General features: G+C 47.6%; 1 protein-coding gene across 1 annotated transcript in view; it reads left to right on the forward strand.

Moving 5' to 3' along the window:
* The first annotated feature begins 11,204 nt into the window (after positions 1–11,204).
* The window catches only part of FMC1 (formation of mitochondrial complex V assembly factor 1 homolog), a 44,673-nt gene continuing 30,970 nt past the window's right edge, over positions 11,205–24,907 (forward strand). Inside the window, exon 1 of the mRNA XM_040407142.1 lies at positions 11,205–11,430. Within this exon, the coding sequence (XP_040263076.1) occupies positions 11,299–11,430 (132 nt within the window). The 5' untranslated portion in view covers positions 11,205–11,298. The remainder of the gene's footprint in view (positions 11,431–24,907) is intronic.

The raw sequence follows: 24,907 nt of genomic DNA on the forward strand, positions 1-24,907 counted from the left end.
ATTGTTCCAGGGTGCCTGCTCAATGTGTCCTTAAGTATCGGGACATACAATATCACACAGCAGCCCCCCTCCTCCTTCATACATTCTCACACAGCAGCCCCCCCTCCTCCTTCATACATTCTCACACAGCCCCCCCCCCTCCTCCTTCATACATTCTCACACAGCAGCCCCCCCCTACTCCTTCATACATTCTCACACAGCAGCCCCCACTCCTCCTTCATACATTCTCACACTGCAGCCCCCCACTCCTCCTTCATGCATTCTCACACTGCAGCCCCCCACTCCTCCTTCATACATTCTCACACAGCAGACCCCCACTCCTCCTTCATACATTCTCACACAGCAGACCCCCACTCCTCCTTCATACATTCTCACACAGCAGACCCCCACTCCTCCTTCATACATTCTCACACAGCAGACCCCCACTCCTCCTTCATACATTTTCACACAGCAGACCCCCACTCCTCCTTCATACATTCTCACACAGCAGACCCCCACTCCTCCTTCATACATTCTCACACAGCAGACCCCCACTCCTCCTTCATACATTCTCACACAGCAGCCCCACACTCCTCCTTCATACATTCTCACACAGCAGCCCCACACTCCTCCTTCATACATTCTCACACAGCAGCCCCCCACTCCTCCTTCATACATTCTCACACAGCAGCCCCCCCTCCTTCATACATTCTCACACAGCAGCCCCCCACTCCTCCTTCATACATTCTCACACAGCAGCCCCCCACTCCTCCTTCATACATTCTCACACAGCAGACCCCCCACTCCTCCTTCATACATTCTCACACAGCAGACCCCCACTCCTCCTTCATACATTCTCACACAGCAGACCCCCACTCCTCCTTCATACATTCTCACACAGCAGACCCCCACTCCTCCTTCATACATTCTCACACAGCAGACCCCCACTCCTCCTTCATACATTCTCACACAGCAGCCCCACACTCCTCCTTCATACATTCTCACACAGCAGCCCCACACTCCTCCTCCATACATTCTCACACAGCAGCCCCCCACTCCTCCTTCATACATTCTCACACAGCAGCCCCCCCTCCTTCATACATTCTCACACAGCAGCCCCCCTCTTCCTTCATACATTCTCACACAGCAGCCCCCCTCCTCCTTCATACATTCTCACACAGCAGCCCCTCTCTTCCTTCATACATTCTCACACAGCAGCCCCGCCTCCTCCTTCATACATTCTCAAAGCAGTCCCCCCAGCACACAATACCAGACAGTAGCCCACCCTTCATACAATCCTAAACATGCCCCCTCTCCCCAGCATATAATTTCACACAGCAGCCCCACCTCAGTTTACAATCTCACGCAGAATCCCCTCCCCCGCTGCATATAATTCCAATTCTCAGCCCCTCCCCAGCACTGTCAGACTCTACTCTCTCAGTGCTAGAGACGCTGCTGAGCAGTCATCCCTCACCTTCCTGCTCTGCAAAGTTGGCCAGTGCTTGCAATAGAAGAGGGCACGGCTGCCGACGCACGTGACTTAGGGAAGTCACGTGATATTGTGACGTCAGGAGGTCCTTACTGAGTATAGTATTTATCACATCCTAAGCCCCGCCCCTTGGATGACTAGACTCCGCCTCTTCCTATGACATCATACTTACCAGAAGCAACTCCAATTCTAGTCCCTACCTAAACATGGTTGAGACTAGAATGGAGTTGTTACAATGAGGTTTTCCCCCTGGAGTCAGTAATCTAGCCTGTTCAGTGTAGAGCAGGCTAGAATGGAGTTGTTACAATGAGGTCCTCCCCCTGGAGTCAGTAATCTAGCTTGTTCAGTGTAGAGCAGGCTAGAATGGAGTTGTTAGGAGGAGGTCCTCCCCCTGGAGTCAGTAATCTAGCCTGTTCACTAGAAAGCAGGCTAGAATGGAGTTGTTAGGAGGAGGTCCTCCTGTTCTTCATGTTACTTAATAAATTCTTTGCATTCTTAATTCTGGAAACTGTTTTACTAGATTTATGAATTTCCTATATAATTTTTTCATATATATTTTTATCGATGCAATAGAAAAAATTCCATTCTGCTTGTTTTCACAAATACATAAAAATAGAACTAAGGGGTCATTTATTTTCAAATATATACGACCTTTTGGTGTATTTTTGGTGCAGATTTTTTCGCAAAGGTGATTTGCGGCAAAATCTAAGACTTCTTCCCCTTCCAAGTCACTTACACCAGTTCTAAATAAGGAGGAATGGCGGGAAAGGGGTGGCCCGACTGGTTTATAATTTCCTACACCAATGATGTAATTCTAAGCCGACATGATCAAATTCAGAGTTTTACAGTTGTGTTCACACAGCGCGGCCATTTTCTGTTAACACTCTCATTAATGGCTGTGTGGTTTTGCCAATAAAACACACAAGTGTCAATCAAAATGCCACTTCTAAAACCACGCCGACCACATGAGCACGCCCTTCATGTATTTTAATTTCACAGTTTTATCTGCCACAGCCGACTAGATTAAGGACTTCTCAGAGAGGACCAATATTAACTCAATAAGCCACAGCAAATACAGGAGGACCTCCTTCTGCCCACTCCATTCTAGCCTGCTCTGTATAGAAAAGACTAGGTTACTGACTCCAGGAGGAGGACCTTCTTCTAATATCTCTACAGCTTATATTACTGATAGTAGAGGAGGACCTCCTTCTAACACCTCTGCAGCTTATATTACTGATAGTAGAGGAGGACCTCCTTCTAACAACTCCATTCTAGCTGATTCTATAGTGAACAGGCTAGATTACTGACTCCAGGAGGAGGACCTCCTTCTAACACCTCTGCAGCTTATATTACTGATAATAGAGGAGGACCTCCTTCTAACATCTCTACAGCTTATATTACTGATAGTAGAGGAGGACCTCCTTCTAACACCTCTGCAGCTTCTAGCAATGATAATAGAGGAGCACCTCCTTCTAACAACTCCATTCTAGCTGATTCTATAGTGAACAGGCTAGATTACTGAGTCCAGGAGGAGGACCTCCTTCTAACACCTCTAAAGCATATCCTACTGGCTCCAGGAGGCCCTCCTCCTAACATTCCTATTCTACCATATTACTGGCTCCAGAAGGAGAACCTTATTTCTCCCACTATTCTAATAAGGGTCCATGCACATAAACATATGCCATCTGAGATATACAGTCCGTGAGCAGGGCATATGTCCCAGAGCGCATAGCTTCATAGTTTACTATAATGCAGTGCACATCGAGCGACCCGCGGGACTACCGTCCCAGACTCGTATTATCATGGGACATGATTGATGCCGCTCTGGGACATATGGCCTGCTCATGAACGCTATGTCTCGGAAGGCACACGTCTGTGTGCATGGGCCCTAACATGCAGTTGTTAGGAGGAGGTCCACACTTTGTAGTCAGTAATATATTAGAATGGAGTTGTTAGCAGGAGGTCCTTCTCTATTATCAGTAATATAAGCTGTAGAGTTGTTAGTAGGAGGTCCTCCTCCTGGAGTCAGTAATCTAGCCTGTTCACTATAGAATCAGCTAGAATGAAGTTGTTAGAAGGAGGTCCTCCTCTATTATCATTGCTAGAAGCTGCAGAGGTGTTAGATGGAGGTCCTCCTCTATTATCATTGCTAGAAGCTGCAGAGTTGTTAGGAGGTCCTCCTCTACTATCATTAATATAAGCTGGAGAGATGTTAAAAGGAGGTCCTCCTCCTGGAGTCAGTAATCTAGCCCGTTCACTATATAATCAGCTAGAATGGAGTTGTTAGAAGGAGGTCCTCCTCTATTATCAGTAATATAAGCTGTAGAGGTGTTAGAAGGAGGTCCTCCTCTATTATCAGTAATATAAGCTGTAGAGGTGTTAGAAGGAGGTCCTCCTCTATTATCAGTAATATAAGCTGTAGAGGTGTTAGAAGGAGGTCCTCCTCCTGGAGTCAGTAATCTAGCCTGTTCACTATAGAATCAGCTAGAATGGAGTTGTTAGAAGGAGGTCCTCCTCTATTATCAGTAATATAAGCTGTAGAGGTGTTAGAACAGGCATCCTCCAACTGCGGCCCTCCAGCTGTTGTAAAACTACACCTCCCATAATGCCCTGCTGTAGGCTGACACCTGTAGGCTGTTCGGGCATGCTGGGAGTTGTAGTTTTGCAACAGCTGGAGGGCCGCAGTTGGAGGATGCCTGTGTTAGGAGGTCCTACTCTATTATCAGTAATATAAGCTGTAGAGGTCAGAAGCCAGTAGTATAAGCTGTAGCGTTTTTAGAAGGAGTTCCTCCTCTTGGAATCATTGTTCTAAAAAAGTTTCCTTGAGAATGTAAAGAATTTAATATCAAGAACAGGAGAACCGCCTCCTAACAACTCCATTCTAGCCTGCTTCATAGTTAGTGAGCAGACTAGATTTCTGACTTTGGGGGGGGGGGGGGTTTACGGGACCTCCTAACAACTCCATCCTAGTCTCAGTATTCTAGCCTGTTCAGCGTGGAGCATGCTAGAATGGAGTTGTTAGCAGGAGGTCCGGTAACCCTTCCTTCCTTCCTTCCCCCCCCCCCCCAAGGTCATAAATCTAGCCTGCTCAATAACTATAAAGCAGGCTAGAAAGGAGGAGGAGTTGTTAGGAAGAGGTTCTCCTGTTCTTGATTTTATTAAATACCTTACATTCTCAATTAAGTAAATAGTTTTACTATTAAGAATTTACCTTTATTATTTTCTTGTATATTTTTTCTATGCAATCTGATGCCACTGAGTGTTTGATATCCAAAGCTTGTCTTCATGCTGCAGATATCAAAAACTGATTAAAAACCTTTCCATAGAAAAGAGCCTCATCCCCCACCATTTTCTTTGATTTCACATAAAATGTTATACGAATGTAGTGTGAGGCGGGTGTGCAGTTGGCCTCCTCTACCACCTCACCCTCCATTCCTGCCAATTTTCAGAGCTCTGGTTACCATGTAGTGGGCAGAAGAATATGTGGGTGTTCTGTATGGGCCCTATTGCAATTTGATATATATATATTTTGGTGATGTGAACTTGGGGGTGTATCTCACCTGGTGGTTCAGTCTCACTGAGTGAGTTAGCTGAAATGTAGAAAAGTACTGCATCAGTAAGGCATAGCTTGCTGGAGATTGGTTAAAGTTGTATGGGCTGGATTTCTTTGGACTGGGAGTCAGGTTGGTATCGTGAAACAACTGAAAATATGTCATATTCTAGGTTCTTCAAAGTAGCCACCTTTTGCTTTGATTACTGCTTTGCACACTCTTGAAGAGGTAGTCACTTGAAATGGTCTTCCAACAGTCTTGAAGGAGTTCCCAGAGATGCTTAGTACTTGTTGGCCCTTTTGCCTTCACTCTGCGGTCCAGCTCACCCCAAACCATCTCTATTGGGTTCAGGTCCGGTGACTGTGGAGGCCAGGTCATCTGGCGCAGCACCCCATGACTCTCCTTCATGGTCAAATAGCCCTTACACAGCCTGGAGGTGTGTTTGGGGTCATTGTCCTGTTGAAAAATAAATGATGGTCCAACTAAACGCAAACCGGATGGAATAGCATGCCGCTGCAAGATGCTGTGGTAGCCATGCTGGTTCAGTATGCCTTCAATTTTGAATAAATCCCCAACAGTGTCACCAGCGCAGCAGCAGCACCACCACCACCACCACCACCACCACGCATCACAGTGGGAACCAGGCATGTAGAGTCCATCCGTTCACCTTTTCTGTGTCACACAAAGACACGGTGGTTGGAACCAAAGATCTCAAATTTGGACTCATCAGACCAAAAGCACAGACTTCCACTGGTCTTATGTCCATTCCTATATATATATATATATATATATATATATATATACACACATACACACACAAATTAAAGTCACATAATTGATTTATTAAATATATGCTTTATTTAAAAACTTTTCAATAAATACCATTTGTCCTGTGTGTGCATAGATATAACTGCAGGGCGTCTGTATATCTGAGAACACTGCACCGTAATGTAAATTGTTGACATGTTCTGAGAGACCAATAATAAAATTTAGTTGTCTATTTTCAGCCCCCCAACACCAAAGAGAAAAAAGTGAGAAACCGTTATTAAAGTGTTTGTTACCTACATTTCAGAACCATTTACAGTTTTATACATTAAATACAGACTTGCATATGAAAAAAGTTATGCCACTTTCACCAATTTGATCAGTTTGTTTACCTACAAGAAATAAAAAATAAAGTTAATGATACTTTAAGTATATAAAATTGGCTATTTGCCTCTTGTTCCTGGTAACCCTGCCTCCATACGCAAGACAGCTGAAGTGACTGAAATATGAGGGATGTCGTTTTTAAACCAAGTGCATGTAGGCCAAGTTCAGTCGCTGTATTCACAGTGCGCTTTATCTGGTCTGTAATAAACTTCCAGGCTGTTTGCTACTTCAGCGGGTAAAGTAGGGCAGCCAGAGGTCCAGTTTTAGGCTCCCTGTCCTCCGTCTGACGGGCCTGAATGGACTCAGCTCCCTCTCATACAGCAGCCCTGTGCAGGGAGAGTCACCATCTCTCCACAGCAGATGACATGAAGTTTATTTTGTATTGGCTGCGAAATCAGAGGGAGTATTGCCTAACATGGTCAGGTGTGGCCTAGTGGGGTCAGGCGCCCTAAGCCTAGAGTATGGGCACCCTAAGGTAGAGAAGCAAGGCTGGATTAGGACAGCACATTTAGGACACTGCTTCCCAAACTAGGGCTAGCCTGTGTCTGCTGTAAGGCTGGAGTCTAGACGCTGTGGTGTATAGGCACATGAGCACTGCCATTATGCCATCTGAATCCAGGGGAATTACACAAGTAAAGTGCCAGAGGCACACTGGAATGCACCCGCACCGCCATAGAAACACTGCTATGCCGTTAAGCTGACATCACCAATTTGAATCTCAGCTAAGGGTGCTTACACAGGACTAGGGCTGCAGCTAACGATTATTTGAATAATCGATTAGTTGTCGATAATTTAATCGATCGGGAAAAAAAAACAAACACCAAAATTACAAAACAGAGAGGTTTATATGATTTTACTTGAAAAATTATGTTCAAAGGCCATATTAAAACAAATTGTGGACGACACTGTTATGGAGAGAGGGTCCTGTGGGCGGCGCTGTTATGGAGACGGGGTCCTGTGGACGGCGCTGTTATGGAGACGGGGTCCTGTGGGCGGATCCCCCTCCCATAACAGTGCCATAGACTGATCCCCCCCCTCCCCATAACAGCCCCGGCCCCGCTGCTCACAGCATATTTATTTTACCTTACATTGACGCTCCAGTAACAGGCAGAGCTGACGGCGGCGTAACGTCACTCACGAGATGCACCTGCTCCGCCCACTTTATGAATGAAGGAGGCGCAGCAGGCGCGTCACATGAGTAAGTGACGTTACACCGCCGTCCGCTCTGCCCGTTACTGGAGCGTCATTGTAAGGTAAAATAAAGATGCAGTGACTTAAAGTAAACCGCCCGCATAGCAACAAATCGGACGATTATTCGATAACTGGATTCGTCGTTATAATCGATTACATCGATTAATCGTTGCAGCCCTACACGGGACTTCAGCTCTTCTGACACAATCCTGCTGTGTCTTTAGGACAGATTCTGTTTACTGACTGCCACCTAGACATGACAAGCAGCGACACAACAAGCCCTTATATATAGTGTGTAGTGCTGCATACAGCATCCTTCCTGCCATCAGAGTGTACAGCAGTGGGCACTGGGGGGCTCGTCTCCTCCGGCTCTGCTGGATGGCAACCCCTCTGCTCTCAAGAACAAAATCTATTGGGTGAATACACATCAATGTTACCACACAGCAGCTACAAGATACACCCAGCCCCATACACAGAGGCTTACCCCCCCCCCCCCCTTATTGATCTGCCCCCTCTCCAATACACCCCATAAAGCCCCCCTCCCACAGATCTGCATCCTCATGTTCCCAGAATACACCACACCCACCCTCACAGATTGACCTCCCCATACCCCCCCCCCCCCGTAAATCTTCACCCTAATGACCCCAGAATACACCACATGCCCCACCATAAATCTTCACCCTAATGACCCCAGAATACACCACATGCCCCCCCCCCACAGATTTGCACCCTCATGGTACCAGAATACACTACATGACCCCCCCTTGGAGATTGACCCCCCCCACACAGATATGCACCCTCATGGCGCCAGAATACACCACATGCCCCCCCCATAGATCTGTACTCTCATGGCCCCAGAATACACCACATGCCCCCCCCCCCACAGATCTGCACCCTCATGGTACCAGAATACACTACATGACCCCCCCCCCTTGGAGATTGACCCCCCCACACAGATATGCACCCTCATGGCCCCAGAATACACCCACTTGCCCCCCCCCCCCCCCATAGATCTGCACACTCATGTCGCCAGAATACACCCACATGCCCCCCCATAGATCTGCACCCTCATGCCCCCAGAATACACCCACATGCCCCCCCCCCCCATAGATTTGTACCCTCATGGCGCCAGAATTCACCCACATGCCCCCCCACAATAGATCTGCACCCTCATGGCGCCAGAGTACAGCACATGCCGCCCCCCCCCCATAAATCTTCACCCTAATGACCCCAGAATACACCACATGCCCCCCCCCCCACAGATCTGCACCCTCATGGTACCAGAATACACTACATGACCCCCCCCCCCCCCTTGGAGATTGACCCCCCACACAGATATGCACCCTCATGGCCCCAGAATACACCACATGCCCCCCCCATAGATCTGTACCCTCATGGCCCCAGAATACACCCACATGCCCCCCCCCCATAGATCTGCACCCTCATGTCGCCAGAATACACCACATGCCCCCCCCCGTAGATCTGCACCCTCATGCCGCCAGAATACACCACATGCCCCCCCCCCCGTAGATCTGCACCCTCATGCCGCCAGAATACACCCACACCCCCCCCCCCCGTAGATCTGCACCCTCATGCCGCCAGAATACACCCACATGCCCCCCCCATAGATCTGCACCCTCATGCCGCCAGAATACACCCACATGCCCCCCCCATAGATCTGCACCCTTATGCCCCCAGAATACACCCACATCCCCCCCCCCCCCATAGATCTGTACCCTCATGGCGCCAGAATACACCCACATGCCCCCCCCACAATAGATCTGCACCCTCATGTCCCCAGAATACACCACATGCCCCCCCCTCACAGATTGACCCCCCCCCCACAGATCTGCACCCTCATGGTACCAGAATACACTACATGACGACCCCCCCCCTTTGAGATTGCCCCCCCCCCCCACACAGAGATATGCACCCTCATGGTAACAGACTACACCACATGTCCCCCTACCAGACTGACCCACCCCATAACCCCCTCACAGACCTACACCCTCATGGCCCCAGAATACACCCACATGCCCCCCCATAGATCTGCACCCTCATGGCCCCAGAATACACCACATGCCCCCCCATAGATCTGCACCCTCATGGCCCCAGAATACACCACATGCCCCCCCCCCCATAGATCTGCACCCTCATGGGCTCCAGAATACACCACAGCCCCCCTCACAGATTAACCCCCCATGTCCCCATAATACACCACATGCCCCCCTCACAGATTAACCCCCCATGTCCCCAGAATACACCCCCCTCACAGATTAACCCCCCCCCATAATACACCACATGCCCCCCTCACAGATTAACCCCATGTCCCCAGAATACACCACATGCCCCCCCACAGAATACACTACATGCCCCCCCACAGATTAACCCCCTTATAATACACCACATTCCCCCCTCACAGATTAACCCCCCCCCATGTCCCCAGAATACACCACATGCCCCCCTCACAGATTAACCCCCCCATGTCCCCAGAATACACCACATGCCCCCCCACAGAATACACTACATGCCCCCCCACAGATTAACCCCCTTATAATACACCACATTCCCCCCTCACAGATTAACCCCCCCCCCCCATGTCCCCAGAATACACCACATGCCCCCCTCACAGATTAACCCCCCCATGTCCCCATAATACACCACATGCCCCCCTCACAGATTAACCCCCCATGTCCCCAGAATACACCCCCCTCACAGATTAACCCCCCCATAATACACCACATGCCCCCCTCACAGATTAACCCCCCCCATGTCCCCAGAATACACCACATGCCCCCCTCACATGTCCCCAGAATACACCACATGCCCCCCTCACATGTCCCCAGAATACACCACATGCCCCCCTCACATGTCCCCAGAATACACCACATGCCCCCCTCACATGTCCCCAGAATACACCACATGCCCCCCTCACAGATTAACCCCCCCCCCCCCATGTCCCCAGAATACACCACATGCCCCCCTCACAGATTAACCCCCCCATGTCCCCAGAATACACCACATGCCCCCCCACAGAATACACTACATGCCCCCCACAGATTAACCCCCTTATAATACACCACATGCCCCCCTCACAGATTACCCCCCCCCATGTCCCCAGAATACACCACATGCCCCCCTCACAGATTAACCCCCCCCATGTCCCCAGAATACACTACATGCCCCCCCACAGATTAACCCCCTTATAATACACCACATTCCCCCCTCACAGATTAACCCCCCCATGTCCCCAGAATACACCACATGCCCCCCTCACAGATTAACCCCCCCCATGTCCCCATAATACACCACATGCCCCCCTCACAGATTAACCCCCCCATGTCCCCATAATACACCACATGCCCCCCTCACAGATTAACCCCCCATGTCCCCAGAATACACCCCCCTCACAGATTAACCCCCCCATAATACACCACATGCCCCCCTCACAGATTAACCCCCCCATAATACACCACATGCCCCCCTCACAGATTAACCCCCCCCCATGTCCCCAGAATACACCACATGCCCCCCTCACAGATTAACCCCCCCATGTCCCCAGAATACACCACATGCCCCCCCCCCCACAGATTAACCCCCTTATAATACACCACATTCCCCCCTCACAGATTAACCCCCCCATGTCCCCAGAATACACCACATGCCCCCCTCACAGATTAACCCCCCCCATGTCCCCAGAATACACCACATGCCCCCTCCCTTCACAGATCTGTAACCTGCCTCCTCATGTATGCGCTCCTATGGACTCTAGCTCTGCAGCACATCCAGGCACACACAGCTCCTCCTCCTTCACAAGCTCCTGCAGTCTGGGTTTATAAGCACTTCCCACACTTGACCATGTGACCATGAAGGAGCATGTGACCAGTGACGTCACAGACCTCGTTCTAACAACTCCACTCTAGCATCTACCACCTAAACATGGCCTTTCTAGGAAAACCATTACAAACATTCCGATGCCTCCTGCGTGAGTTGAGGCAGAATTATGGTGTGAATCGTTACAGAAAGACAGTAGCATACAGCTTCATTCGGGCGCAGTTCAGTAGGAATCAGGTAATGTGGTCTTGTTTACTGCCTGTGCAAATATTTTACAGGTTATCATGTACAGGGTCATTTAGGTCCATTCACATGTCCGTGAATGTGTCTGCACCCGTTCCGCAATTCTGCGGAATGGGTGCGGACACGTTCATTCTCTATGGGGCAGGAGTGGATGCGGACAGCACACAGTAGGCTATCTGCATCCGTATTTCCGGAGTGCGGCCTCTATCTTCTTGTCCGCGGCTCTGGAAAAAAAATCGAACATATCCTATTCTTGTCCGTAATTGCCGACAAGAATAGGCAGTTCTATGGTGGTGCCGGCCGGGTGTATTGCTGATCCGCAGTACACTATGGACGTGTGAATGCAGATGGCTGCATGTGCGTGCTCTCATTCTCACATACCGGGAGAAGTGGGGTCACTTGTGCCCCCTATTTATTTTGCGGAGTCAGGAACGCGTGTCAGGCTGTAGTATTTAGGCTCCATTCACACGTCCGCAAAATGGGTCCGCATCCGTTCTGCAATTTTGTGGAACGGTCGCGGACCCATTCATTCTCTATTGGGACGGAATGGATGCGGACAGCACACAGTATGCTGTCCGCATCTGCATTTGCGGAGCACGGCCCTGATCTTTGGGTCCGCAGCTCCGCAAAAAGATAGAGCATGTCCTATTCTTGTCCGCAGCTGCGGACTAGAATAGGCATTTCTATAGGGGTGCCGGGCGGGTGTGTTGCGGATCCGCAATTTGCGGGTCCGCAACACACCACGGACGTGTGAATGGAGCCTTAATCTCCACCTTATCTCCTCCTCCCTGGTTTGTCTGGAAAGTATGTATCCTAATGAAAAAGCAGAACAGTACAATATATAAGTGCATAAAATAAATAAAAATAAATAAATAGACTGTGGTATAGTCTGTCAACTTGTTATGTGAGCAGAATGCAATATGGTGAATCGCTGCACAGAAGACTCTGGTCTATCTATATGTCAGACAATTGTTACATTGTTTTTGCCAGTCCTATGCAAAATTAGGCCTCATGCACACGACAGTAAAAAAAAAAAAAAAGTCAGTTAAAAACGGACACACTGTCAGTTTTTCATGGCCATTTTGCATCAGTGTGTGCATCCATTTTCTGGCCGTGTGTCTGTTTTTAATGTCTGATTTGGATCAGTTTTTCATGTCCCTTAAAAACGGACATGAAAAATGGATGAATTTGATTGGCAGTTATCTCTAGACCCACTGTTCTGAGAAAACCCACAGGATGGTAGGCCCCCAGCTAAAATAATGTCCCCCATGTAGGCCCTCAGCTAAATAAATGTCTCCCACAGTATATATGTATATAATTTTTATTAACTTTTTTTCAAAAATATTTTATTTGGTTTTACCATTTAACACAGATTAAGGGCTCTTTCACACTTGCGTTATTGTCTTCCGGCATAGAGTTCCGTCGTCGGGACTCTATGCCGGAAGAATACTGATCAGGATTATCCTAATGCATTCTGAATGGAGAGTAATCCGTTCAGGATGCATCAGGATGTCTTCAGTTCCGGTACGGAACGTTTTTTGGCCGGAGAAAATACCGCAGCATGCTGCGCTTTTTGCTCCGGCCAAAAATCCTGAAGACTTGCCGCAAGGCCGGATCCGGGATCAATGCCCATTGAAAGGCATTGATCCGGATCCGGCCTTAAGCTAAACGTCGTTTCGGCGCATTGCCGGACCCGACGTTTAGCTTTTTCTGAATAGTTACCATGGCTACCGGGACGCTAAAGTCCTGACAGCCATGGTAAGTGTAGCGGGGAGCAGGGGAGCAGCATACTTACCGTCCGTGCGGCTCCCCGGGCGCTCCAGAGTGACGTCAGGGCGCCCCAAGCGCATGGATCACGTGATCACATGGATCACGTCATCCATGCGCATGGGGCGCTCTGACGTCATTCTGGAGCGCCCGGGGAGCCGCACGGACTGTAAGTATACCGCTCCCCCGCTCCCCGCTACTACTATGGCAACCAGGACTTTAATAGCGTCCTGGGTGCCATAGTAACACTGAAAGCATTTGGAAGACGGTTCCGTCTTCAAATGCTTTCAGTACACTTGCGTTGTTACGGATCCGGCAGGCACCTCCGGCAACGGAAGTGCATGCCGGATCCCAACAACGCAAGTGTGAAAGAGGCCTAACTGTTAAATGGATAACTATTTGTCGTACTACGTGTATGACACTATTAACTGCCTGAATAAAGTATGTTTAAAAGCATTTTTATTAAATATCGAATAAAAATTGGTTCTCCACCACATTCAAAAATCAGGCTGGTGGTGCGAGTTAGTCTGGAATCTCGTATGAATATGTACCAGCTCTGCAAAACTCACCCCCCCCCCCCCCCCAAATATCTCAGTGAAGAGTATAGGGGATGTAAAAAAGCTCACACAAAGTGGCGTGATGGGAGTCCAGGCCACTATACTGGGTCTGTACTACTACACTATGTTACTCCAATGTAGATTGGAGTAAAAGATACAACCATTGGTGGTATGATTTAATTGGAACCCCACCCCTACTCAGCGGCTCAATGCTGGTTTAGTAAACTACTACTGAACATAACAAGGCGCTCTGTATTGCTCAACGCGTTTCTCTTCCGCTTTTGTGCAGTATTTCCTCTATGGGCACTGTTCAGATTCAAGTGCATCACTCAGTGGTGAGTGTGCAGTAAACATGTGTTTCATTAAACAGGTAACAGAACAAAACAAAAAAAAGCTGCATGCCTCTGATGGTGTGCGTGCAGCAAGGTAGAGCCTCCGGCACTATGACGGCCGTAGTGCAGGCGGATCCAGCGCTGTTTAAATGGAGAAAACTCCGCCCCCGAACCTGCCAAGCCTCCAAACCAGGAGCCAATGAGGTACACCCATCCTCTTTCTAGCGCCTCCTTTTGTTGTCACACTATATGCTCTCGGCGTCCAGGGTTTATATGTTATTGTGATTTATGCTTAGGTAACCTTCTATCTCAGGAAACCATCATCCTCAGATACTGACCTACTTAGCGATCTTATATATCCCAACCACAGCTATATATGGACATGAATTATATTGCATGCTGTGTTTTGCAGACTTATTAGGAAAAGCACACAAGCGCAGCATGGAAAAAAAAATATATATATACCGTATATAAAAATCTTTTACCCTTTCCTTCTCTCCTCTTCCATTATATAATATCGCATGTAAGATATACCAATGCGATAATAGATGTGAACAGTGCTCTGCAAACCGCAGCAGTCCACAGACATACAGTGGCGGAAATAATTATTTGACCCCTCACTGATTTTGTAAGTTTGTCCAATGACAAAGAAATGAAAAGTCTCAGAACAGTATCATTTCAATGGTAGGTTTATTGTAACAGTGGCAGATAGCACATCAAAAGGAAAATCGAAAAAATAACTTTAAATAAAAGATAGCAACTGATTTGCATTTCATTGAGTGAAATAAGTATTTGAACCCCTACCAACCATTAAGAGTTCTGGCTCCCACAGAGTGGTTAGACACTTCTACTCAATTAGTCACCCTCATTAAGGACACCTGTCTTAACTAGTCACCTGTATAAAAGACACCTGTCCACAGAATCAATCAATCAAGCAGACTCCAAACTCTCCAACATGGGAAAGACCAAAGAGCTGTCCAAGGATGTCAGAGACAAAATTGTAGACCTGCACAAGGCTGGAATGGGCTACAAAACCATTAGCAAGAAGCTGGGAGAGAAGGTGACAACTGTTGGTGCGATTGTTCGAAAATGGAAGGAGCACAAAATGACCATCAATCGACCTCGCTCTGGGGCTCCACGCAAGATCTCACCTCGTGGGGTGTCAATGGTTCTGAGAAAGGTGAAAAAGCATCCTAGAACTACACGGGAGGAGTTAGTTAATGACCTCAAATTAGCAGGGACCACAGTCACCAAGAAAACCATTGGAAACACATTACACCGCAATGGATTAAAATCCTGCAGGGCTCGCAAGGTCCCCCTGCTCAGGAAGGCACATGTGCAGGCCCGTCTGAAGTTTGCCAATGAACACCTGAATGATTCAGAGAGTGACTGGGAGAAGGTGCTGTGGTCTGATGAGACCAAAATAGAGCTCTTTGGCATTAACTCAACTCGCTGTGTTTGGAGGAAGAAAAATGCTGCCTATGACCCCCAAAACACCGTCCCCACCGTCAAGCATGGGGGTGGAAACATTTTGCTTTGGGGGTGTTTTTCTGCTAAGGGCACAGGACAACTTATTCGCATAAACGGGAAAATGGACGGAGCCATGTATCGTGAAATCCTGAGCGACAACCTCCTTCCCTCTGCCAGGAAACTGAAAATGGGTCGTGGATGGGTGTTCCAGCACGACAATGACCCAAAACATACAGCAAAGGCAACAAAGGAGTGGCTCAAGAAGAAGCACATTAAGGTCATGGAGTGGCCTAGTCAGTCTCCGGACCTTAATCCAATCGAAAACCTATGGAGGGAGCTCAAGCTCAGAGTTGCACAGAGACAGCCTCGAAACCTTAGGGATTTAGAGATGATCTGCAAAGAGGAGTGGACCAACATTCCTCCTAAAATGTGCGCAAACTTGGTCATCAATTACAAGAAACGTTTGACCTCTGTGCTTGCAAACAAGGGTTTTTCCACCAAGTATTAAGTCTTTTTTTGTTAGAGGGTTCAAATACTTATTTCACTCAATGAAATGCAAATCATCAGTTGCTATCTTTTATTTAAAGTTATTTTTTCGATTTTCCTTTTGATGTGCTATCTGCCACTGTTACAATAAACCTACCATTGAAATGATACTGTTCTGAGACTTTTCATTTCTTTGTCATTGGACAAACTTACAAAATCAGTGAGGGGTCAAATAATTATTTCCGCCACTGTAAGAACCAATTGTGTATACCATGTACTCCAAAGCTATAGTGGGATAAAGTGCAGGCTCTTCACCTCAAATGAAACATGCATAGGATATTGAATCATTGAGGCCCCTGGGTTTAATCGTGTCAAGGGTGAAGGTCCATTGGGCCTCCTTTCTCAGGAGTAAAATGTCTATATCACCCCCTCTTGGTGATGTCTTCACATGCTCTATACCCTGGAACAAAATATAGTTTTTCATTGTGGGATGGTTGATTGCAACATGTTGTGCAATCGGGATATCACCATTATTATTGATCTTTAATAAGTGCTCCCCTATTCGCCTCTTGAATTCACGCTTAGTTTTGCCCACGTATTGTAGGCCGCAAACACATGTTGCCAAACATACAACCCCCACTGTTCTGCAATTGATGAAGGACTTGATGTCATAGCTTCGTCAAGTAGCAGAGCTCATAAACTGGCCTCCTTTTTTGATGACCTTACAGGCAATACAATTGCCACATCTAAAAGTGCCATTCAATTTTCTTGAGGTCAACCAGGTCTCACTAATTGGAGAGCTGAACACACTGTGGACCAATTTGTCCCTCAAATTCCCTCATCGGCGATATGTCACCCAAGGGTATTCCCCCACTAGGTCACCCACATCTGGGTCAGATGTCAGAATATCCCAGTGTTCTTTCAGGAGTGCTGAACCTCTCTATGTGCTCTATCGTAGGTCCCTATAATATGCACTTGGACATCATCCAATGCCCTATTCTTGGGATGTAACAGATCCTCTCTTTCACATGCAGCCGCATGGAGGTAGGCTTCCTTTAAGGGTTCCCTCGGGTATCCACTCTCCAGAAATCTCCTCTGGAGATCATGTGCCTATTCCTTGAAATCTGTCCACTGGGAGCAATTCCGTCTTGCCCTTTTAAATACTGCCCTTTCGGGATACCTCTTTTGAGTGGGTACGGATGACTGCTATCCCGCCTCACAAGGGCATTGGTAGCAGTGGGTTTGCGGAATATCTTAGTTCTCAATCTCCCAGTGGGGTCGATTGCAATTGATAAATCAAGGAATGTGAGTCGTGCTTCATCAATCTCAGATGTAAAAAAGAGTCCCAGAGTATTAACATTGAGTTTAGACACAAACTCCTTAAATTAACTTTTTGTCCCTTTCCACAATATAAATATATCGTCTATGAACTTCATCCATAACAAGATGGACGAGGTCCATAGCTCCATCTCCTCACTGAACACTGTTTCCTTTTCCCACCAGCCCAGGTATAGGTTGGCGAAGGTCGGGGCACGCGGACTGCCCATCGCCACCCCCCTGAGCTAGTGGTAGATGACATGATCAAAAATGAAAATGTTGCGATATAACACAAAGTCCAATCCAATGTATTATATAACACAAAGTCCAGTCCAATGTATTATGGTCTCTGAAATGAGAACCTCTTTCAGTTAAGAACATTTGTACAGCCTCACAACCCTGTTGATGTGGGATTGAGCTGTACAAAGCCTCAACATCTAGACTGGCAAGAAGGGTGTTGCTATCACATTGGATGTCATTTAACATTCTCAGGACATCCATGGAGTCCCTTACATAGGACGGTAGGCAGGTGACAAAAGGCCTCAGAATTCTGTCCACATAGGTACTTATTCTCTCAGTGAGGCCACCAATACCAGACACCATCGGCCTCCCTTTAAGGGAGATGGTACCCTTATGAATTTTTGGTAGACTATAGAAGGCCGGTAGTGTCAGGTAAGCTGGAACCAGATATGTACAGTATATTCGCTCTCCCTTATGAGGTTACGTCTTTTTTCCAAATTCAGAATATCACTCAGCTCCCTCTTGTACATCTCAAGGGGATTGCTTGGAAATCAATTTTTTTAACCCACGGAGGTCTGGATTTGGAGTCACACTCAAAATTAAAGTGGAAAAACACACTACAGGCTGATCCAACTTTGATGTAATGTCCTTAAAACAAGTCAAAATGAGGCTCAATAGTGTGTGTGGCCTCCACGTGCCTGTATGACCTCCCTACAACGCCTGTGCATGCTCCTGGTGAGGTGGCGGACCGTCTCCTGAGGGATCTTCTCCCAGACCTGGACTAAAGCATCTGCCATCTCCTGGACAGTCTGTGGTGCAACGTGATGTTGGTGGATAGAGCGAGACATGATGTCCCAGATGTGCTCAATTGGATTCAGGTCTGGGGAACGGACAGGCCAGTCCATAGCATCAATGCCTTCGTCTTGCAGGAACTGCTGACACACTCCAGCCACATGAGGTCTAGCATTGTCTTGCATTAGGAGGAACCCAGGGCCAACCGCACCAGCATATGGTCTCACAAGGGGTCTGAGGATCTCATCTCAGTACCTAATGGCAGTCAGGCTACCTCTGGCGAGCACATGGAGGGCTGTGCGGCCCTCCAAAGAAATGCCACCCCACACCATTACTGACCCAATGCCAAACCGGTCATGCTAGAGGATGTTGCAGGCAGCAGAACGTTCTCCACTGCGTCTTCAGACTCTGTCACGTCTGTCACGTGCTCAGTGTGAACCTGCTTTCATCTGTGAAGAGCACAGGGCGCCAGTGGTGAATTTGCCAATCTTGGTGTTCTCTGGCAAATGCCAAACGTCCTGCATGGTGTTGGGCTGTAAGCACAACCCCCACCTGTGGACGTTGGGCCCTCATATCACCCTCATGGAGTCTGTTTCTGACCGTTTGAGCAGACACATGCACATTTATGGCCTGCTGGAGGTCATTTTGCAGGGCTCTGGCAGTGCTCCTCCTGTTCCTCCTTGCACAAAGGCGGAGGTAGCGGTCCAGCTGCTGGGTTGTTGCCCTCCTACGGCCTCCTCCACGTCTCCTGATGTACTGGCCTGTCTCCTGGTAGCGCCTCCATGCTCTGGACACTACGCTGACAGACACAGCAAACCTTCTTGCCACAGCTCGCGTTGATGTGCCATCCTGGATAAGCTGCACTACCTGAGCCACTTGTGTGGGTTGTAGACTCCGTCTCATGCTACCACTAGAGTGAAAGCACCGCCAGCATTCAAAAGTGACCAAAACATCAGCCAGGAAGCATAGGAACTGAGAAGTGGTCTGTGATCACCACCTGCAGAACCACTCCTTTATTGGGGGTGTCTTGCTAATTGCCTATAATTTCCACCTGTTGTCTATCCCATTTGCACAACAGCATGTGAAATTGATTGTCACTCAGTGTTGCTTCCTAATTGGACAGTTTGATTTCACAGAAGTGTGATTGGCTTGGAGTTACATTGTGTTGTTTAAGTGTTCCCTTTATTTTTTTGAGCAGTGTACAATTGATTCTGGATTATTTTTTTTTTCAAAATGGCTTTGATATAGGTTTAAGACCTTCTACCCTCAGAGTTCAAGTATCCGCTTTAAGTTGTTTCTACGACACTGAATTAGCAAATCATAAATGGATCAAGACATTTATGAGAGCAGTTACCAGAATACGTCCAACGTTAAAATCTCGCATTCCTACCTGGGACTTAAACATAGTTCTCACAGGATTATCACATCGCCCCTTCAAACCATTGAGTGACTGCAATCTAAAGCTAAAATCATTTAAAACTGCTTTCCTAGTGGCCATCACTACTGCCAGAAGAATTAGCGAACTACAGGCGTTATCCATGAGGGAACCTTATCTGCAAGTCAAAAATGATAGAATAATTCTGAAGCTAGACCCAGAGTTCATGCCAAAAGTAGTGTCTAAATTCCACAAGGATCAGGAAATTACGGTCCCCTCGTTCTATGATAACCCTTCAGACGACAGAGAACTAACCTTACATTCCCTAGATGTCAGTTGAGCGGTACTTGACTACATAGACTCTACAAAAGAGATTAGGCAGTCTGACTGTGTAATGACCGGCGTCACGCAAAGGGAGGGAAATGGGAAGGCCCTGTCTAAGGGAGAGGGAAAGGTGGTGACCCCTGACTCACCTTGCGGCTGGCACCTGACTGCCCTGACGTCCCTAGACGGGTTCCTCACCCGTACGCCGATCACGTGCCTAAACCCTGGCTTTCCCTAAGATGAGCCCTGTGTAGTGAACGGGGCGGTGGGATCACTAGTCCGCACCACTGACACTAAGAGGAAAACACCAAGGAGAGGACAGACAATACAGACAAACATATAATCCCAGGTGGGCGGCAACAGCAGACCACCAAGGCCCAACAGGGATCCGGAGGGTAATGTTCTGGAACAACAACCAGGGAACACAGCTACACAGCTCCAGTGGGTCCGTATAGAAGTCCAGGCAGGAAGCTCTATATCTGGCAACCAGAGAAGTGGGAGATGGGAATATAAGGATGTTGGGATTGCTGGACAAGAAACAGCTGAGGAGGAGAAGCTACGGATCCCTGAGTGAGCCAAAAAGGATTGCAAGGCAAACCCAGAAAGCTACCATTACGAAACAGCACTGTCTTTGTACATCGAATGCGCAGCCACCCGCTGCGACTTCCTGACCCCGGGTATAGTGGAGTCAGACGTGGCTCTTGACACCCTCGTGACAGACTGTCTTTGTTCAATTCGGGGGCAAAAACAGAGGGCAGAAAATTTCCAGATCCTCAATCGCTAGATGGATTAAAAATACAATTTCAACCTGTTAGTTATACTATTCAGAATCTCTCTTGTCCAGATAATCCGAAGGCTCATTCTACCAGAGCGATGTCTTCCTCCCAAGCGGAGAGAGCGGGTGTTTCCCTAGAAGAAATTTGTAAAGCCGCTACTTGGTCTAGCATCCATACCTTCATTAAGCACTATAGACTAGACCTTTTAAAAAAAATCTGACATGTCTTTTGGACAAAGTCCTTCAGACTGTTACCCCCCCCCCCCCCCCCGATCATATTTTGTATATCTTCTTGTGTTGCCGTCGTGGTGATGCTATGGAAAACCGGAATTAGTACTCACCGGTAATTTATTTTTCCATGAGATCACCACAACGGCATATAAATTTCCCTCCCATTATGTGTTTTTTGTTTTGTTTTTTGGGGTTGCTATGAAGTAATATCTTCCCTTCTGTTTTGGTTTAAATTAGGATATTATAAAATCACTTGTTTTCCACCACCTTTCTACTCTTGTATTTTGGAACCACTGGTGTTGGTAGTGGGAGGGGGGTATTTAAAACTTTGTCTGATCCCTGACCTTGTGTTGCTGTCATGGAAAAAGAATTACCGGTGAGTTATTATTATTATTATTATTATTATTATTTATTATATATATATATATATATATATATATTTTTTTTTTTGTGGTTAGTATTTGGAAGTTGTGGAAGTATCCAATTACTCAGTATGCATTTCTTTGCCGCCATGAGAATGATATGTGCTATGCGGGGTAGATGTGAGGCATTGCCTGTTGTAGCATTTGTACTATCCCCGCAAGAGTGAAACAACACCATTTTACAATTAATGAGACCCTTATAATTGCTTATCCTTTTAATCATGGTGTAAGTATCGTCCCAGAAGGTTTTCAGCACTTTGTAACTCCATAGCCCATGGTACAAATCGGATTTCGGTTCGCAACATTTTGGACATTGCGTTTGTCTGTTTGGCATCAAGGCTGATGGCGGCAAATCAAATGCATATATTGCCCTATGCATGATTTTCAATTGAGTTTCCCTCCAATTTTCAGACAGTGTTTTCTGAAATCCATCCATCCGCTAACTATCTCTCCTCCCACCTCCTCTTCGCCCAATTGCTTTGCCCAGCCCTTGTAAATAGAGTGGATGTTCCCTGAGAGCATCTTGGATCTTAGCGAAGCATATAAATCTGATATAGAGTGTCTGTCTGGAATTTGAGTTAAGGAGAGTATCAAAAGCGTTTGAGGGGGTCTCTCTGGCAATTTCAGATATCTTTGTCCTACAATAATGCATTATTTGCTGGTAGGGGAAGTGTTGGGAGCCCTGGAGGTTATGCTTTTCACATAATTAGGCTACTTTCACACTTGTGGCAGTGTGATCCGGCAGGCAGTTCCGTCGTCGGAACTGCCCGCCGGATCCGCCGATCTGCCGCTGACTGAAAGCATTTGTGAGATGGATCCGGATGCGGATCCGTCTCACATATGCATTGCAAGGACGGATCCGTCTCTCCGCTTGTCATGCGGACAGACGGATCAGTCTTGTATCTTTTTTTCACATTTTTACCGGTCTGCGCAGGCCGGAAGGATGGATCCGACATTCCGGTATTTTGAATGCCGGATTCGGCACTAATACATTCCTATGGAAAAAAATGACGGATCCGGCCTTCAGGCATGTCTTCAGTTTTTTTCGCCGGAGATAAAACCGTAGCATGCTACGGTTTTATCTTTTGCTGATCAGTCAAAACGACTGAACTGAAGACATCCTGATGCATCCTGAACGGATTACTCTCCATTCAGAATGCATGGGGATATGCCTGATCAGTTATTTTCCGGTATAGAGCCCCTGTGACGGAACTCTATGCCAGAAAAAAAAAAACGCTAGTGTGAAATAGGGTTGTTGCGGGTATCGAAATTTCGATACCCAATCGATACTTTTGTCCCGGTATCGATACGATACCGGGATTTCCGTTTTTTCGATACTGGGCTGCGCTTCTGCGCAGTCTAGTATCTCTGAACATGAGCGCGCTGCTATCGGCGCGCTCATGTTCTCTCTCAGCAGCACGGGGAGAAGGAAGCTGTCCTCCCTCCCCCTGTGCTGCTGCCGCTGCCACCAATGAGAAGAGAGGGGCGGAGGAGGGGCGGCAATGAGAAGAGAGGGGCGGAGGAGGGGCGGCAATGAGAAGAGAGGGCGGCAATGAGAAGAGAGGGGGTGGAGGAGGGGCGGCAATGAGAAGAGAGGGGCGGAGGAGGGGCGGGCGCACTGCGCCACCAATGATAGGATTACTATCGGAGCGATGGGAGGAGACATCAGCTTCACTAGTGGGCGTTCCTTTTCCCTGCGCTGCGATTGGACAGCGCTACAGCCAGGGAGAAGGAACGCCCACTAGTGAAGCTGATGTCTCCTCCCATCGCTCCGATAGTAATCAGCAGCATGTGGAGCAGGAGAGGAGACAGTAATGGGGCACTGCGGGCGAACGGAGCGGCGCCCAGGACTAAATGGTGAGTGCTGAGACATCGCTGGGCGCCGCTCTGTGTGGCCTAATAGTGAAAGTCTGGACTCATATACAGTAGTCAGTCTTTAACACATACAGGAGGCGGGTGCCGGCAGCAGAATCGCATTGCCGGCACCCTGCCCCTGACAGGGAGCTGCGATCAGCGGCAGTTAACTGCCGCTGATCTGCTAGTACCCGCCTCCTGTATAAAGGGGTAAAATCATTGGTGGTGCAGTGTGCCCCCCCCCTCAATCCCCCCATCCCATTAAAATCATTGGTGGCACAGTGCGCCGGCCCCTCTCAACCCTCCAGTATTAAAATCATTGGTGGCAGTGGCCACAGGGACCTCTCCACTCCCCCTCATTGGTGGTGCAGTGGCAGCTTCTGATCGGAGCCCCAGCTGTGTAAGCCTGGGGCTCCGATCGGTTACCATGGCAGCCAGGACGCTACAGAAGCCCTGGTTGCCATGGTAACATCCCTGATGCTGTGTGCACAAAGCACAGAGCAGCAGGGACAGTGTGGAGTCCTATTCACCCTGATAGAGATCTATCAGGGTGAATAGGAAAAGGGATGAAAGATCCCAGGTTCTAGCACCTAAGGGGGGAAATAGTTATTAAATAAAAAGTGAAAAAAAAAAAAACACTAAAATATGAAGTATAAATCACCCCCCTTTTTCCAATTTCACATATAAAATATATAAATAAACATATTACATCGCCACGTCAGAAAAGTCCAAACTATTAAAATATAAAAAAAAAATCTAGGTGGTGAATGCCGGAACAGAAAAAATAAAATAAAAACTGCGCGATTCGCCATTTTTAAAAATGAGGAATGCACGTGGCTTTTTTTGTTTATTTTTTTCGCGTGGTATCGAATGGTATCGAGTATCGCAATACTTTTTCATGGTATCGAAACCGAATCAAAAATTTGGTATCGCAACAACTCTAGTGTGAAAGTACCCTTAGCCATCTATGTTCCTTGTCATGAATAAAGTGCTCTACTCTATTTATGCCCTTTTCTTTCCAACTTTTGAATAAGCAACTCCGTTTTCCCTCCTGGAACTCCATAATATTATTATTTTTTTTTTTATAGTGCCCCCATGTAGGCCCCCAGCTAAATAAATGTACCCACAGTGTGTATCATTTTTTTTATAGTGTCCCCAGCTTTCATAATGCCCCCATGTAGGCCCCCAGCTAAATAAATGTCCCCCACGGTGTATATAATCTTTTTAACCGCCCCTAGCTTTAATAATGCCCCCAATGTAGGGCCCCATCTTAAATAATGTCCCCCGTGGTTTATATAATGCCCCCATAGAGTCCCACAGCACTGCGTGCTCCTACGTGGTTACGTCACCACGCAGATTGCAAGTCCTTCGGCAGGTCCTGCTCAATGAAGAGAGAAGAGACTGCCGCTCTGCGAGCAAGTGGATGAGGTGAGTTTTGTACCCGTCGGGTGCACTCCTGTCAAATGACCGTTAAAGCCGGTCCCATTGATTTCAATGGGGTTCGTCCGGCCATGAAAACGTCCAAAAAT

This window comes from Bufo bufo, chromosome 9 (assembly GCF_905171765.1).
Source record: "Bufo bufo chromosome 9, aBufBuf1.1, whole genome shotgun sequence".
NCBI lineage: Eukaryota > Metazoa > Chordata > Amphibia > Anura > Bufonidae > Bufo > Bufo bufo.